Raw genomic sequence first — 17,225 nt, 5'->3', positions numbered from 1 at the left:
AAGCACCTCAAGCAGAGTGAGCTCTTCTCTGGGAGTATCTTGACTTTTCATCCTTTCTAGATCCCAGTGACTTGTACATGATGACTACTCGGTAGAAGTTAGTAGAACAAAATGCAGGGCATCCACGAAACAGACCCAGGCATTTACTAATTGCGTGGCCCTGAACAAGTCACTTGACCTCTTTGTGTCTCCAAAGGAGCATGATGGTAAACCCTGCCTCTTTAGTTTGTAGCACACAAAGACTGAGTGTGGAAACTGAGCTCTTGGCACACTGTAAGCCCTTGGTGAATCTTGGTATGATTCTTCTTATTACTATTAATTCAAACACAGAAACTTCAGACGCTAATAATAATATCTCATATTCACCAGTTACTACATGCTAGGCACTGGAGATACAAAGTTGAGTATGACAAGGCTTGGGACAACATCCTAGTTACTACAAAGAAGAGCCAGCCAGACAGCTCTGTGTAAAGAGAGTCTGGAATCCAGACCTTCTTCTGCGCCTCAGCTGGTGGTGCACCCAGCTTGTGTGTCCAAGTCCAGCAAAGTGATTCTCCCCACAAGTTGTTTTGGATTCATTAGAGTCCTAGCCATGAACCATGGTATGGATAATATGGTGGAGAAGCAATCACTGGTGGAAAATTGGGCCTTATCTGGGGCGCTTGGGTGGCTCAGTTGGTTGAGCGTTCAACTCTTGATTTTTGGCTCAGGTCATGATCTCAAGAGTCAGAAGACTTGATCCTCTTGTCGGGCTCCACGCTCAGCAGGAGTCTGCTTGAGATTCTCTCCCTCTCCCTCAGCCCCCCTCCACCCCACTCCTCTCAAGTAAGTAAATACATTTAAAAAAAAAAGAAAAAGAGGGGTGCCTGGGTGGCTCAGTCAGTTGAGTGTCCGACTCTTGGTTTCAGCTCAGGTCATGATCTCAGGGCCGTGGGATCGAGCCCTGCATCAGGCTCTGTGGTCAGCATGGAATCTGTTTGAGGTTCTCTCTCTCCTTCTGCCCCTCCCCCCATTCATGCTCTAAATAAATAAGTAAATAAATAAAATCTTAAAAAAAGAAAAAGAAAATTCAGCCTTTTCTGATTTTTCTGGGTCTGACTTTGAAGTCTTCAGCTCACATTAATAAACATCCACGCTGTTGTTAGAGATTACCTAGAATGCTCTGTTGCTTGTGAAACCTATTCTCTGTCAAATGCTGAAAAGATAACACATCATTACTTACTTAGTCCTTTCTCCATTAACCATGTTAGTCAACTCTACAGCAACAGTCAACCTATCTGGTGTAGCAGAATGTGCACTTTGGAACTGGTTACCAGCATTCGCTCACCACTGCCTAATGGGAAGATGAGCCCCTGCTTTATTTCTCTCTCGGGGAGGATTGAGGGAGCCCAGAGATGAAGGAGTTTCAGAGCCATCTCATGCGCGTGCGTGCATGCAAGTGTGTGCATGTCTGTGTGTGTGTGTGAGGTTTATTTTTTGTTAATGGAGGAGTGATGCTTGGTGTTCAGCATGGGTACTCAGCACTGGAGCCTGTTGTAAAAGCTTTAGCAACACTGTGCAGCAGGTGCTCATCCTACCTGAAGAATAGGCAGACTTAGTACAGCTGGATAAAGGTGCATGGGGGTTCTTATCTTGGGAATAGCAAGAACATAAAAATAGATTAATATCCTTCAAGTGTGAATGAAAAGGATGACAATGGAAAATCTGCTGTGAGCTTTCCACACTTTACAGGTCTAGCTCATTTTGAGAAGTGAAAGAGCTTGCTCCAACGTTCCTTGCTGAAGATAGCCTTTCAGGAAATTATATTCCTTTCAACTGCATCTTCCCTACTTTAATCAAATGCATCAGTGGTAACACAGAATCGGCTTGCCATTTCATGAAATCTCACGTTTCCGATGCAGAGAATCAGTTGTAATTGAAAATGCAAACGTGGTCACAGTTCTATGTGGCCTGGCCAGCAGGGTGGTGTGCTTGGATGGCGATTCAAGATAATCCCATTATGCCACAGAGTAAATTTGAGAAGGGAGTTCATCCTTCCAGGTGTCTGAAACACCTTTTCATAAACCCAGAGACACACCTCTAAAGCCAGTGGTGAAAAGGGATGTGACGGAGCCTCTCATTGATGGAGGTGTACTCCCTAGTTGCTGATAAGAGACAACATTTCTTGATCCCAGGCTGGGGCCTTACTGCCCCTTGGTTAGCTCTGGCTAAATAATAGGACCTGTATGTTTTACATGGGACAGATTTTGGAGAAGACCAGCCTTTGTCGGAAAAAGAAAACACCTAACATGTAAAAGAAATCATTCAGTAATTGGAATTAGGCTTTAAACTGTTGTCACGGAGAGTTACTTTGGGCCAGTTTTGATGAATGCATAAGTAGCATACAAACGTTATCAACTGCATACAAATGCACAACTCAAAAACACTTGAAAATAGTCTCTCTCTTAAGTAGGTTAAGCATCCCCTCTAAATCTTGTATGCATTTTTAATGTCCTTAGCGCCTCCTTTTAAATAGTGCTAGGTAGACTCCAATCTGTGTCAGCCCTTGTCTGAATCATACTTACACATTCTGCTTCAGCGCTGCCACTGTGAATGAATCCGTCAAGTATCTCCCTGCATTACAGCTCTTCATACATCAAAGGCTCTTTTTGAACTGGGTAATTATAGAAGGGGGAAAAAAAAACCTGTTTTAGTGCTACCTGAGAGTTCTTATTAATATTACGTTTGAAATGACTAATTATGTTACCCATAAAGATTGGGGAAAAGTATTATGTAACTGACTCATTAAGAAAAGGCCTTTCATCAACTTTGATCCTCTCCACTCTTCCCCAAAGCTCGCCTTTTTTTTTTCCCATTATTGCATTGATTTTTATGTTGAATGTTTATACACCAGAATGTCTGATGAATGCAACATAGGCTGGCCCCCTCCTGCTTCACAAACTTTGTCATCTCTGCTGCTGGGACGTTGAGCCTGTGATTTAATTACCCCTCATCTTCAGGTAAAGCATGTTGGCCACGAGCCCTAAGACTCAGTCAAGATTTGAACAGCAAGCAGCTCTTTTCAAACCAAGGGTTTGAAGGGATCAAGAAGGTGCCCCTGCTGATAATGGAGAGTGGGAACCTCAGGGGCTTCTCCTTCCTACGTTGAGACTCGAACGCACGGGAACGCCGTGTGTCTGGCTGGGCGGAACAATGCTACTGATCTCGTCGTAACCTCCTCTGTGAATGAGAACGAGTTCTCCTCAGTGGCCTCATCTTTGCATGGAAAAATCAACGGCACGTGCCTAATCTTGTCAGTGTGAGGCTCCGCCAAGAGAAAGGAGTATCAGAGTATCCGGAGCGAGGGTAGTGACGGTGCTGCCCTCTCCCGGAGATGGCAGATCACACCCGAAACAGGACACCAGGAGATAGAAAAGCCCCATCAGGAGGCCCTCCTGGGAGCGCCTAAGAGGGTTGACAGAATGCAGAACCCAAGCATTAGAAGGGAAGTCAAAGGTTCCCAATGAATGAGTGAACAAGCTCCAAATGTCTCAGAGTAAAGGCAGCACCAGGGGATGGGATTGCTGTCTTCCACCAGCTGAAGGCTTGTCATGCGAAAGAAGAGGAGATGAGATGTGTTCTGTGCCGTTCCAAAGTACAATCCATAGGTAGAAGCTCCTGGGAGACAGGCGTTCAGCTCACAACTAGGAGCAATAGTGTGATCAGGCTGTCTCACTGTGGGACTGGCTGCTTCAAGCATTAGTGAGCTCCCTGTCCCTGGCTCTGTGCGAGTGGATGTCGTATGGCCCCTTGCGTTGTAGATAGGCTTCAAGCAGCAGGACGGGGCAGGGGAAAGGAGGGAATTGATTTAAGTTCCCCTGAAAACAATTAAGGTCAACTGAGTCCGTAAGTATTTATAAAGGGCCCTACTGTATTCAGTGCCAAGAAAGTGTCTGATTTGCTAAATGCCCCCAAATAAAGTTGCTTTGTTTTTCCTCACCAGGAGATGACCCATTCCTGGCCTGCTCCTCTCACTGCCATGCATACTTCCGGAAACTCTGAGAAGAACACACTTTCCATCCCGGGACAGGTTGATTCTCTTGCTGCCTCCATTTTCCTTTATCTTGTACCAGTCTTCCAACTGGAGTCTTAAAAATACAAATAGCCTCGGTGTTCTAGTGCCATAACATCTAGACTTCCGCGGGGCGCCTGGGTGGCTGGCCCAGTTGAGCGCCCGACCCTTGGTTTCGGCTCAGGTCATGATCTCAGGGTCATGAGATCAAGCCCCGCATTGGGCTCCGTGCTCAGCGCAGAGTCTGCTTGAGATTCTTCCTCCCTTCCTCTCCCTCCCCCTCTGTTCCTCTCTAAAATAAACAAACAAATAGAATCTTTTAAAAAAATCTATACTTCTTCCTGCCCCTCAGAATGTTAATATAAATCTCATTTTTCCTGAAGGAGAGTCATTTTTTTTTAAGATTTTATTTATTTATTTGAGAGAGAGAGAGCGAGCAAGTGAGAGAGTGAGAGAGAGAGAACATGAGCAGAGGGAGAGGGAGAAGCAGACCCCCCGCTGAGCAGGGAACCCAATGTGGGTCCGGATCCAGGACCCCAGGATCAGGACCTGAGCCCAAGGCAGACACTTAACTGACTGAGCCACCCAGGCGCCTCCCGAAGGAGAGTCTTTAAGAGCATATATACACAGATGCTGCTGGCCTGTGTATTGTACCACCTAGAGTCCTGCCCCTGTCCAAGGTACTGTGCTCAGAACGATGAATCAGAAGAGTGAGCTCATCCCTTAAGACCAACGAGGTGATGTAACAAGAACGTCCAAGATTTTTTTTGATTAAAAAAACCTATACTCTTCACCCTAACGGGTCAATTTTCAATTTTGCATATCACCTTCCAGTCCTTGCTCACAAGCACACAGATCTTTACATGCCAACACATAATATTGATAGAACTTCTTCTTCAGTTCTGTTGTCAAATGTTTAATTTTTTTCCTCACCTGCTCCCAGTAAGAATGTTTTTCTCAACATCAGGTTTTAAAATGCCTAAATAACCACGGCTATTTTAATAACATGCTTTAAAAGGAAAAGTAATGTCTTTCTCCCTTCCTTCCTTCCATCCAATTAACCATCCATTCATCCATCCATCTGTTTATTCAGAAACCATTTTCTGAGGGCATACAATAGACTTAAAGTTGGGGATGAAGAAAAACCCTCCACGGGTTATTAGCTAAATGACAAAACAGTGCAGGAGGCGTCTGCGTAGAGAATAGAAAGTTCAGAGAAGTATCTGACAGCCCCCGGGTGTTGAGGAAGTGCTCAGAGAGGTGGCAGCATTTGTAGGATGCCTACAACTTTGACAGGTGGAGAAGGGCCCAAGAGAAGAACACTCCACACAGAAGAACAGGATGGGCCAAGGCACGAAGAGAGGAGGGTTCATGATGGCATGATCCATACCGGGGTGGTCTCGAGTGGCTGGTTCAGTGTTTGTGTAATGGGAAGTGGAGAGAGATCTGAACCCCAGGCAAATGAGTGCATCTTTGTAATTTAGACCTTGAGTGTCAGCCAAGGAGTTTAGACTTACTTGTGGAAGGAGAAACCCAGGCATCCTTCGGTTTCTAGAGTCATGAGTTTAACAGTAACATTGGCCTAAACTGCATTTAGTGATCCCCGCCCGCCTTTGAAAGGGGTCAGAAGTAAGTGGGCAGCAACCCTCTCTGTCCGCGTCCGGTGTGTGTGTCATCCCCTCCTGTATGCCCACTGTCCCTCCTCCCTAGCTTCCCAGCCAAGGGATCCATCCAGGCTTTTCAGGCGTTGAATCCAACACTGGTTCAGCAATTGCAGTGTTTTCAGCTGTGTTCTCCAATTTCAGAGATAATTTGCGCAAGTTGCAATTTTGACATTTACAAGTGTATACAATAGAACCGGTTGTTTAAATAGGCTTTTGTAGTAAGTGCACAATTTGGAATCAGGCACGATTTGCATTTTCTGCCAATTATCTGTGCTCCCATCGACCGCATGATAAAGGTAGAGGCAACTGGCATAAAATGGTGAAACCAGGAAGGATACACACCCACTCTTTTGTTTCACTTGGTTCCTGCCAAGATGTTGGTTTGAAAGAAAAGTACATCAACAACATAATGCCACGATGTGCCTCGCCTCATTCTACACACATAATATCTAGTAAATAATTCAATCCTCATTACAACCCAAAGAGATTGGTAATTCGACTCTCCCTAATTCACAGAGGAGGAAACTGAGGCACGGAGTAAAGTCATGTGCTCCGAATCACCCAACTAACAAATCAGGGAACCAGGTGTTGTGGCGATCTGTTTATCACACAGATTTACAGATGCCTCGGTTCCAATTCCATTTTCCAAAACGTGGCCATGTATAGTTAATACACAGGCCTGGGTGACCCCCCCTTTCCTCGGTGTTTGCCCCGGACCTAGGTGACACCACCCTCTCAGAAAGCATTCATTTCGTACATTTATGTTAGAGCTGGAGCTGCCCTGGGAGCTGCAGACCTGGCTGCTTTTAATCCTGGCTCTGCCAATCGCTAGCTCGGTGGTCCTGCTCCAGTTCTTCCGAGCCTCAGTTTCCCCATCTGCACTATCTGTGTGTGTGTCTGCGCACGCACACCTGCGGGCACTATATAATCCCAATGGATTTTTCAGGTCAGGTAGTCAGGGAGTCTGCAGACTTACAAAAACAGACACAGTTGAAAATTCCCAACTTACTGAAGTTTACTTCTCCATCCCAAATTGAAAATGCTGTGCTTTCTCATAGGGAATGGAAGGGCTCATGAGGAAGGGGGTACGTTGCTAAGCAGAGGGGGGTGGCTAATAGTGTCCTCAGGAGCAGTTCAGTAAAGCCTTCGTGGAGGTAATCGAACTCCAGAGAGAGGCTGGCAAACTACAGCCCACGCGTGGGCTTTTAGATTTTTAAATGGTTAGGATTTTCAAAAGAAGAAGAACGTGAATAGTTATGAATATTATGAGTCACCATGAATGGTATGAAATAACATGAGTGATACGAAATTGAAATTTCAGTGTCTATAGCTCAAGCTTTCTTGGAATCCAGCCACACTGATTCATTTACGGATTAGCTGTGGCCACTCGCACTACAGCGGCAGAGTTGAGTAGTTATGACAAAGACTGTATCCCGCCCTCCCCCCCAAGCTTAAAATCTTTAGTACCGGGTGCCTGGGTGGCTCAGTTGGTTAAGCGACTGCCTTCGGCTCAGGTCATGATCCTGGAGTCCTGGGATCGAGTCCCACATCGGGCTCCCTGCTCGGCAGGGAGTCTGCTTCTCCCTCTGACCCTCCTCCCTCTCGTGCTCTCTATCTCTCATTCTCTCTCTCTCAAATAAATAAAAATTAAAAAAAAAAATCTTTAGTACCCAGTCCTTTACAGGAAAAGTTTGCCAACCCCTGCTCTAGAATCTAGATCCTGTGGGAGCGTCTGATTGTGGGATTATCATCAAAGTTATTATTGAAAATACTCTCACTTAAGTTTGTGAAAACAATTTGACATCATTGTATTCTATTACTAAAATTACTGATGTGACATGTCTGTGAAAGAAATGCACAGATCAAAGTCAGGCCCCTTTTTAAAAATTTGTGTTATGGGCATCACCAGTTATGGCATGAACAAGGCAGATTTTTCCGACAACCAGACTATTTCCAAACGGGGCTGGGTGTGTTTGTACAGTAACTTGGGTGATATCCAAAGGTGTTTCATTTGTTTGGATTTCTGGTTTTAAAAATCTTACCCCGCTTAACATTAAAAATGGTATCAAGGGGCACCTGGGCAGCTCACTCGATAGAGCATCTGGCTCTTGATCTCGGGGTTGTGAGTTCAAGCTCCACATTGGGTGTGGAGCCTACTTAAAAAAAAAAAAAAAAAGTATCAAGAATACATACCGGGCGCCTGGGTGGCTCAGTTGATTAAGCGACTGCCTTCGGCTCAGGTCATGATCCTGGAGTCCCGGGATCGAGTCCCGCATCGGGCTCCCTGCTCGGCGGGGAGTCTGCTTCTCCCTCTGACCCTCTTCCTTCTCGTGCTTTCTATCTCTCATTCTCTCTCTCAAATAAATAAATAAAATCTTTAAAAAAAAAAAAAAAGAATACATACCTCCAATGACCCAAATTCTGTAAATAATGCAATCCTCAAATTCATTTCATAAGTCACTGCCCCAATGCCTTGAACCAACTGACTGTTGGGGTCTAAAGTCCAGAATACTTGGATGAAGGTTAAAACTTCAGGCCACCTTCCCGGGACCAGTACAGTGACTGGCTGCATGTGTCACTCTCTGACCAAGTATTTGGTCTATTTGACCGTAGAACTTGTCATTTGATTCCTAATTGTATACCAGCCCAAACGTGCCCCATATGATTCTAATGAAGTCCCTTGTAAAAAAGAACAGATAGAAATACTGGTATATAGTGAAAGACATACAAACCCGTCATTTATTGGCATTCTGGGAAAGAAATGATGTGTTCTGGGTGGTCAAAATTCTTGGATAAACAAAGGCCCATCCTTCCATAAGCATCATGTAATGCCAATCATTTTGAGATGTAACTAATATTTTTCCGACTTCTTATAAATATTCTACTGAACGTACTTTTGTCTTTCTTGATAACTTAGACATTATGGTGAGTACCAGTTATTGGACTATGCTGTAAATATGCCCTCGGGAACTAGTAAGATGGGTAGGAATGCCTGCCTCTCTATTAAATGGCCATAGACTCCTGTGCTTTGTAAGTTCTGACTTGGCTGTGTTATTTTCTTTGGCCCCGTGTGCTGTCGGTTTCCATGTCTCTGCGTCCCCAGTGGCTCTGGTTCTCCCAGTGGCCCCTAGGACTGTTTCCCCTTCCTCGCCATCTATGATTTGCTCAGGATTGGGAATCCAATGGCCAAGCGTGTTAGAGTTTTTCGTCAAAAGTCAATTCTCTATCAAGTGAGGGTAGAGAAGCCTTTGAGCAGCCAACTGCATGGGCTTTGTGATAGCTCTTTAGTTGAGAGACCTTTTCCATCTCTTGTGGAGTTTATGGTAGTCTTCTGGAGTGGTGATCTTGCTGGAAGTGAAGTCTCCTGGGCAAAAGAATCATGCTAAATAGATTGAAACGTTCACATTCCATTAAAGCACAGTGTTACTGTTCTTGATTACTTCTCTTAAAGTCAAATGATACTGTGATTCTAGTTTTCTTCTATAGGGGTGGCAAGACTAGGCTTCAAGACTGGATTACTTACCGCAGTGGTGGGCATAACCAATTCTTGTATTTCCTTGAATTCATCGTCTCCCTTTCGAAGCTCTTGTCTCGCAGTCAGCACTCTCTCTTCCGTCCCCACAGTGCCGTGCACGCACTGTCCGTTGTTATAGTGCTTCTGCCTGCGAGTTTGGTCAGGATCCACACAGGTGCACCATGCTCCCGGAAAGCGCCATGTGCAGAAATCTGTGTTTCTCAACATCAGTGAATGAGTCGTGTGCAGGGTGGCTTTCAAATCAATCCCTTTAAATAATGCGCTCCACTCGCATATTTCAAATGGCTTCCCATACTTCACCAAATTTGTAATGAAGTTTTAAGAACACTTGTCTTGTGAAAATGAGATCCATCTATCGAGCATGTGTCACAGTTAAGGTGGAAAATTGGAGTTGTTACTATGAAAGGGAGCAACTGAGCACATCTATTAATTACGGTCTTGTTTACACTTCTACAAAAACCAGGATCATTTGTGTTAGTTTGAACCAGGACCCCTTTCCTTCCTTAGAGACATCATTGCCTAGCTAAGTGAGAAATTAAACACTTGAATTTCACACGTGTGGGTCATTTGTTCCCATGTTGCACATGTTTCATCAGTCTGATGGAATGGCAGTTATGGTCATGTTGTGGCAGGTTTGACTCACAAATGTTTATCCTTCAAATAGAGCTAGGGACAGAAGCCAACAATGAAATTGTTAAGAGTGGCTTCCTTCTTGGCAAACACTAGGCAAGCTCTGTCTTCAACAATAACAGATACACCTTTTGTTCCATCTGTAGCATTTCACTAATATTTGTCTTTCTTGTGTGTTCTTCCTTATAGGAATCCCAACACCTGACCCCAGGATTCACCTTACAAAGTAGGTGTTTTTAAAAAATTCTACTTAGTCCAAACATTCGTGTCATCTCCTCCCCTACTTTCTTCTCTTTCCTACCTAATATCATGAAAACATGAATTGACAGTGGCAAAAAGTCATATTGTGATACATCTGATTGGTTCCTTTACTTTTTCATCTGTGATTTATGACAGGAGGCTATTATATATATATATATGTATATGTATACACACACACACACACACACACACACACACACACACACACACACACACACACATATATATGTGTGTATATATGTAACCGGAAGGGCTGCATCTTTGAAGACCGATTTCATTCAGAGTGATCATTTGACAGTAGAAAATGTGGGTTGTAATTGTGTGTGCCCTTTCTTTTCAGAGTGGAGTGACCCGACCAGCAGAGCTTCTACGAAGTTAGTATCGCTGGAGTCGTGAGTACTTGGGTTTTCAAAGCAGGCTTCTTCAGGGGCATTTGGCCAGGAAACAGTGCCTCGGTGCTGAGCGAATCTTGTTCTCTCTCCCGCTCCTCGAAAATAGGAACCTTGGCTCACAATAATATGGGGTTCGGTTAGAGAGGAGAATGGGATTTCCCACAACAAGCGAGTAACAGTAAAAATGAATGAGGTCACCATTGGACTCGGTAGTGAGGTAAATACAGGCTGGATTAATAACACCTGGAATATGAAAACAACTGTGATTCTTGACTAGTTGTTTGAACATTATGTAACTTCCACCACAGACCTCGTTATACACGATATTCAGACACCACTGACTGGAATGGAGAAAGGACACGTCTCAGCAGCCATGATGGGACATGAAGTGTTGAGTGGATTGTTATGGCCAGTCAGCCTGAGACCTTGCTGTTTGCAGGTCATCTGGTGACTGTATATTAAAGACAAACAAGGACAGCCGGGAAGAGATGGAATAAGAGATTACATGACATTGGGTTCAAGTTCAGAAGCCAGGGCGCCGCGATTCTCTCGGCACTGTCTTCGTCTGTTATTAATGCTGACTGAAGGAGGGGTACAGAGAAACCAATTTCCTCAGATTAACTACTGTAGATTTTGTAATATCCATTTGTCCAAGAACGTATCAAGGGAGTATTTCTCTCACAACTTCTTCCATTCCTAGTAATGGAAAATGAAAGTCAACTTTTCTATGTGAGTAATAGTCACATACTTGAAAATTTTCAAAATGAAATAATTTATGACATTCAAGTGGTCTAATGGCACACTTGAAGTGAATTGCTCACCTTTTGGAGGATCACGAATAATTGCACAGAACAACTGGGAATGACTCTCAAATAGACCATGGCTCTGAGAAAGACAATGGCATTTCCATGTTCCCGGTTCGGCTGAACAGCAAACCCCCCAGAGCCCTGACCCCATCGTCAGTCCTCTTGTTTGGTTTTCTGGCCTGATCTGTGCCTTCACATTCAAAGTTCAATTTCAGCAACCAAGAACTCTCATTTAAAGAGGTGAGAAAAAAATAAGAAAGGGGGGAAATAAAACCATAACCCTGAATTAAGGACCAAATTATGTGGAAACATGGAAATCAAAATCGTCTTTGATAGTATTCATTTCAGCTTTTCCATTCATTGCATCTTGAATTGCCCTTCCCCTTGTGACTCCAGTAAACAATAGATCTTATTCTCGTACTTTGCCCTTCTCCCATTAAAATGTCAATAGAACTCATATACACACCCACACGCATGCACACACTTGAGCGTTTAGGAAATCAACACAGGTTTCCAGACTTGAAAAAATATGAAAGTATTTTTCCCACTGGAAAATGATCCTACTCCTAAAGCAAGAGTATTAGGCTCCTGCTGTGAAATATGCTGATTTCCATATAGACCATAAAATTCAATATTTCAATAGTTTGTAACTAACAGAAATAAACTCGTCAATTGTGATTTATAGTTTGAGGCTGCATTTCCAGAAAATAGCCCTTTATAGCACACTGGTATATTGTGTAATTCAGTAGGACTAAGGTTCTCTATGGGAAGGGTCGATAAAACGAGAAGACACTGAGTCCATTTTATGAATGAGCTGCTCTCTGCTTACCTGCTGGATCTAAAGACCAACCATTGTCCATCAGACTTGAGCTGGAATAAGTTCCCTTCTTTATGGTAGGGTGTGGGCTTAAGACAGGACAGATAGACTTATAATAATTATTTTTATTTTTAGCTTCCAAATTATTATCCGCTTTGCCGTTACTATCACTCTCCCCTATTTTCCTACTGTGTGCTTTTCAAGCCAGCTTCTAGGATTTTCCATGTGACAGTGTAATCCTCCAGGCAGCTAAGAACATTCTGTGTGTAGACAGCCTGCTGGTGGCTCCAGTTTGGTGGGAAACAATCCCAAAGTTGGCCCCTGCTGCAGGAGAGACACGTTCCCAAGGCCGGCAAACGTCCTGGACATGCTCCTGCCACTTACTGCAGGGAGAGAGATGAGAGCCTTGCAAAGCAGAATTCCTCAATTACTGGGATACTTTATTAGTTTTCCTCATCTTGGCTTCTCTTCCCCAGTTGATGAAATGCAGATCTTCCATTTGGGCCTGGATTGTTTGTAAGGATTGCACGCACGGGCAGCAGGTTCAAAAACTGATCCAAGTGTGTCCGAATCCAAACTGGGAACCAGCCAGGCTCCCTCTGTGTTCTTGACAGCCATGCTCTCTCTGGGCCTGACCCCAGCAGTCTGACTGGCTTTTGGAGAACCAGGTCTTGCCTCGCTCAGTAGATTTCACTTTTTTCTGGGATGTCCACCACGTGGTGGCATCCTCCCGGCTCTGTCTAGAACTCTCACTGCCTGTGAGGCAAGAGCATTAGACTGGGGGAGTTCCGAGACCTGAGTTTGCATCTCTCTCCCATGGTAGTTAGAGTACTGGAGGGAAAACACTGACCTAGAATTCAGAGAATACGAGTGTAAATCATGGGGAACTTATTTTTATTTCAAAATATACAGATAGAGCCCCCTAGGGGAAATTAAGCAAATTAATGAGCTATGTGTATACACATAAATGTACACACACAAACACTTGTCAGAATTCAAATGTAAACAGCTATACTCTAAAAAAAATGTTATGCTCTTCAGTAATTAGACTTAACAACATAAATGTGCCTTTACCTTTAACCCTTAATAAGTTCTAGAGGAAAGAAGACCCTCCGCCTCTGTGAGTCTTGGAATAGGCCTCACCCAGGGCTTCTAAATCCAATGGAGTTTCTAGCCTCCTTCCCAAAAGAGGGTGGGGCATGGGCGTCTGAAGGTCAAATTGTATTTTTCAGGGCTCTAGAGTTGTGTATTTGTACAGTAATATCATGTCCTTTCTGCCTCTGAAATATCCATTTATTTCCATTACGAGATTCAGGGATTGAATGTACACACCAGACATTGTGTTACTTTTCTAGTTTCTTAATGAAGCCATTAAGAACTGATGGAGGAGAAAACTGAAACCAAACCCAAAGAACTTGGATTTTCTTTGTCGAGTTGGATTGCTTCATCTAGTTTATAACATCTTGTCAATTCCTTGTCAGTACAGTGGCTTTACAAAAATGCATGACCTTGTTGGTCTTTTATGAGCCGTCCTAAATAAGAACAGATAAGATGCACTGAGTCACCTGAGAAGCATTATCAGACAGCATCCATGTACTCAAGGGTATCCGTGTAGTCAGTCCTTGACGTCAGCTCATTTTGTGAGCACTGTTGAGAAGATGGAAGCTCCAAGTATCCAGTGCCTTTGTTATACTTGGTTGTTAGCATCTGGACCCTGTCCAGTTGGAAACCCTCCAGACCCCCTTTTAATCAAGCAGCTCCTATGTTTTAAGCCATGCTCTCTCGAACGCCTGGATGGTTTCCCATAAAAGCCTAATATGAAGGCAGATGTAGCCATAATGCTGTTCTTGCCATAAAAACCAGTTCTTTCACTACGGTATTAGCTACAGGTTTTCAAACATCCTAGCCATGGACCCGGAGACTTGATGAAACGCCTTGCGGAGACAGACCAGTTATGGCCAATCTCCATTCCCCTGTGGGTGATGTATATGTATGCCACATGAATGGATCCTTGAAGGTAGCGCTATTCAGGAGGAAAAGGAAACATTTTGGCCACGAGGGCACAGAAGGGCCGAGTTACACTGCTCCTTGGCAGGCAAGCCAGAAGGCAGGCCTCTTCCCCACCACCACGCTGCCCTTGCTCATGGGCTCCTTGTGAGTTCAGGGATTTGGAACACCCCATTTGGCATGTTGAATGTGGAAGACTCAGACAGCTGAAGTTAGTAGGAAGGAGGCCCACAGCAAATTATACCCAAACCCGGTAAAATTGCTTTATTTTTTTAAAGATTTTATTTATTTATTTGAGAGACAGAGAGAATGAGAGAGAGAGAGAGAGCGCATGAGAGGGGGGAGGGTCAGAGGGAGAAGCAGACTCCCTGCCGAGCAGGGAGCCCGAAGTGGGACTCGATCCAGGGACTCCAAGATCATGACCTGAGCCAAAGGCAGTCGCTCAACCAACTGAGCCACCCAGGCGCCCAAAATTGCTTTAAATAAAGCATGATTTCTAAACTCTATGTGGTAGGAAGCGTTCCTTATCACAGAGACTAGAAAGACTACTAGAATGTTTTCCAGTTTATTATAACCAATAACAAGCATTACATTATTTCTCAGGTGAATTCTCAATTTTTTAACCCCCCCCCAAAAAAATAACTCTCACATTCATTACAACTCTGACCATCCCACCTAAAATTTTCTCATTGAAAATGTTTCTTTCGAGAATCTGATTTGAGATTCGAGGACTGTCAGGGCTTCTTGCAGAGCACTAACCCACATCTCTAGCAATTTCATATACTCTTCCATAAGTAGATGTTTGGTCTGCCTTTTCGATACAATTCTGGTAGTGAAGCAACTGTGTCATGAGGCAGGGGGTAGGGGGCTGTGATTTTCTTAATCGGATGAATTCTTAATCAGAATACGTGATTTGGCACTTGGAGTTTGGACATGCTATTGAGGAGTGCTATTACGCACGCCTGGCTCAACTCTCCTGAATGCCCCGGTCATCTTGACGGCTTTCCCTAGTTGTAGCCATTCTGGTTTTCAGGCCGAGACGTCTGCCAACTCTTGCTTTGTGTAGGCCCTGCCTCTCGGAGCTTGCCAACTTTTCCTAAGGACTTAATATTTTTTTGGATGTTCTCCACCACATCAGGGACAGCCACCTGGGAGCAGAGAAAACAAAATTTGGCAGCCTGTTCAAGCTGTGAATTAAAGGTAATTCACAGTTTGAAATGAATCAGCATGAGGTCCTTAAGAAGAGTAATCAGACATCAAGAGGATTTTATTTTGAGGATTGTATATTGGCTAATGTGACAACAAGCAATATTGGCATTTGGAATGTTCACATCAAGAAGCGCTGAAGCTGCTGGTGCTTGACAGGCGCCAAGACTGAAAAGTGAGGCTCCTTCGGCGGGAGGAGTGGGTTTCCACTCTCCTGACAGAAGCTCAAAACAGGGATGTTTTTGCACAGCTAGCCTAAATCTTGAAAGATCAGATCTGACTTTTGTGTTGTTCATGTACCCAAGATTCGTCTGTTTCTGGTGGATTGTGAGAATCTGTAATTAGAAGCCAACGTCTCCCTCTCTTTCTCTCAGGGAAGAGTCAAGTGTCTCTTTTTTTCCACCTGATTTGCATCCATATTTATTCATTCATTCAGGCTTCCGTTTCTTTCAGCAAAAATGCATGAAGCCCCTAGTGTGCAAAGCTCTGGGTGAAGCACTGTGGTAAATCCACATGTCCTCCCTTCCAGGAGGTCCCAGTGAAGGTTACACTCACGCTGATAACACCAATACCTCAACTAAGCCGGATCGACTGAGAGCCAACTGTGCTCTGGGCACAAGCCTTACGGGAGTCACCTCATTACATTCCACAGGGGCAGAACCCAAAACTTGGAGATATTGAGTGAGTTGCCCAAAGAGCTAGGGTACCGAAGCCAGAACAAGACAGACTTCAGAGCACATGCCCTTAACCTACACTAAAGGCATCCCATGGACACTTTCGAGATGGCCCTACTGATTTCCAGTCAGTTGTGATCTTGCCCAGGCATTAGGCCAAAGTGGACTGACCACCACTGCAGGCCAGAATGGTCACTGTCAGTTTGGGTTAGATCAGGGAAATTATTAGATCTCAAAAGTGTCATTGCGAGGTCTTGCATATGCTGCATGTGTAGACATGGGCGCTGTGTAGACAAGCACCGGTCTGTCCTCAGCTCGGGCCAACGGCCCGATTGTGTCATTGCGCTTGTAGGATGCTTCCTTCGGTGAGGCAGAAGGATCTGTGCCTCTGAAGGACTTACACCACCGTGTCAAATCCCTGGGAGGCCGATTTCTGTGACCTGTGGTAGGAAGAGTATCTCTCTCTCCAGAAGGCTCCATTTTGCCATAGTAAAGCAAACAGAAGACAGCTGATACTTAGGTGTGTTTTTATGAGAGGCTCAGCCATCGCCTTTCATGCTTACCAACTTGGTTGATAATTGAAACATTTCTATATGTCCTCCTGGCGGAATAATGTTAAAAACTATACCCAGTGTGATCAACCAATGGCTTACTCCCCAAGTTCTCCTTGATGTTTTGAACAGTAACTGGGAGTGAAGGAAGTAATGCTGGTGGAAGGCACTGAAGTTAATAAGCAAGGGACCAAAGTGAAAACAATCGCAGTTGTACAATTGAGTATAATGTGATCACACACACACACGTGCCCATGTACCACACACTCTGTATTATAGAGTATCAGGTGCCTCTGATGCTGTCCAGTCTAATGAGATACACGCACACATATGCGTCCTCTTTTTTCTGTCACTGGATTGTAAATCGCTACAACCAGGACTACTTTCCTGTGCACCGTGATTATTTTTTTTAAGAATTCTTTTTAAAGATTTATTTATTTATTTGAGAGGAGAGAGCATGACCGCAAGTGGGGGGCAGGACAGAGGGAGAGAGAGAGAGAGAGAGAGAATCCCCAAGCGGACTCCCCCCTGAGTGGGGAGCCCAATGTGGGGCTCGATCCCACGACCCTGAGATCATGACCTGAGCTGAAATCGAGAGTCAGGCGCTCAACCAGCTGTGCCACCCAAGGGC

At 44.4% G+C, this 17,225-nt stretch overlaps 1 protein-coding gene across 3 annotated transcripts in view; it reads left to right on the top strand.

Moving 5' to 3' along the window:
* The window catches only part of AFF2 (ALF transcription elongation factor 2), a 456,177-nt gene that overhangs the window by 294,407 nt on the left and 144,545 nt on the right, over positions 1-17,225 (top strand). For 2 of the 3 annotated variants that reach the window (XR_003607226.2, XM_088028621.1), the window contains exons 5-7: positions 3,983-4,069; positions 10,070-10,106; positions 10,482-10,515. Coding sequence is in view for 2 of the 3 variants with exons in the window: in XM_088028621.1 (XP_087884747.1) it covers positions 3,983-4,069; positions 10,070-10,106; positions 10,482-10,515 (158 nt within the window). In the remaining variant the exon portion in view is untranslated. The remainder of the gene's footprint in view (positions 1-3,982; positions 4,070-10,069; positions 10,107-10,481; positions 10,516-17,225) is intronic. The other variant, XM_088028620.1, reaches the window with a different exon arrangement.

Source organism: Eumetopias jubatus, unplaced genomic scaffold (genome assembly GCF_037043125.1).
Source record: "Eumetopias jubatus isolate StellerSeaLion01/CBP00866 unplaced genomic scaffold, mEumJub1_p1.0 scaffold_11, whole genome shotgun sequence".
Taxonomy (NCBI): domain Eukaryota; kingdom Metazoa; phylum Chordata; class Mammalia; order Carnivora; family Otariidae; genus Eumetopias; species Eumetopias jubatus.
The sequence above is the reverse complement of the archived record's forward strand: the minus strand, read 5'-3'. Positions and strand labels throughout refer to the sequence as shown.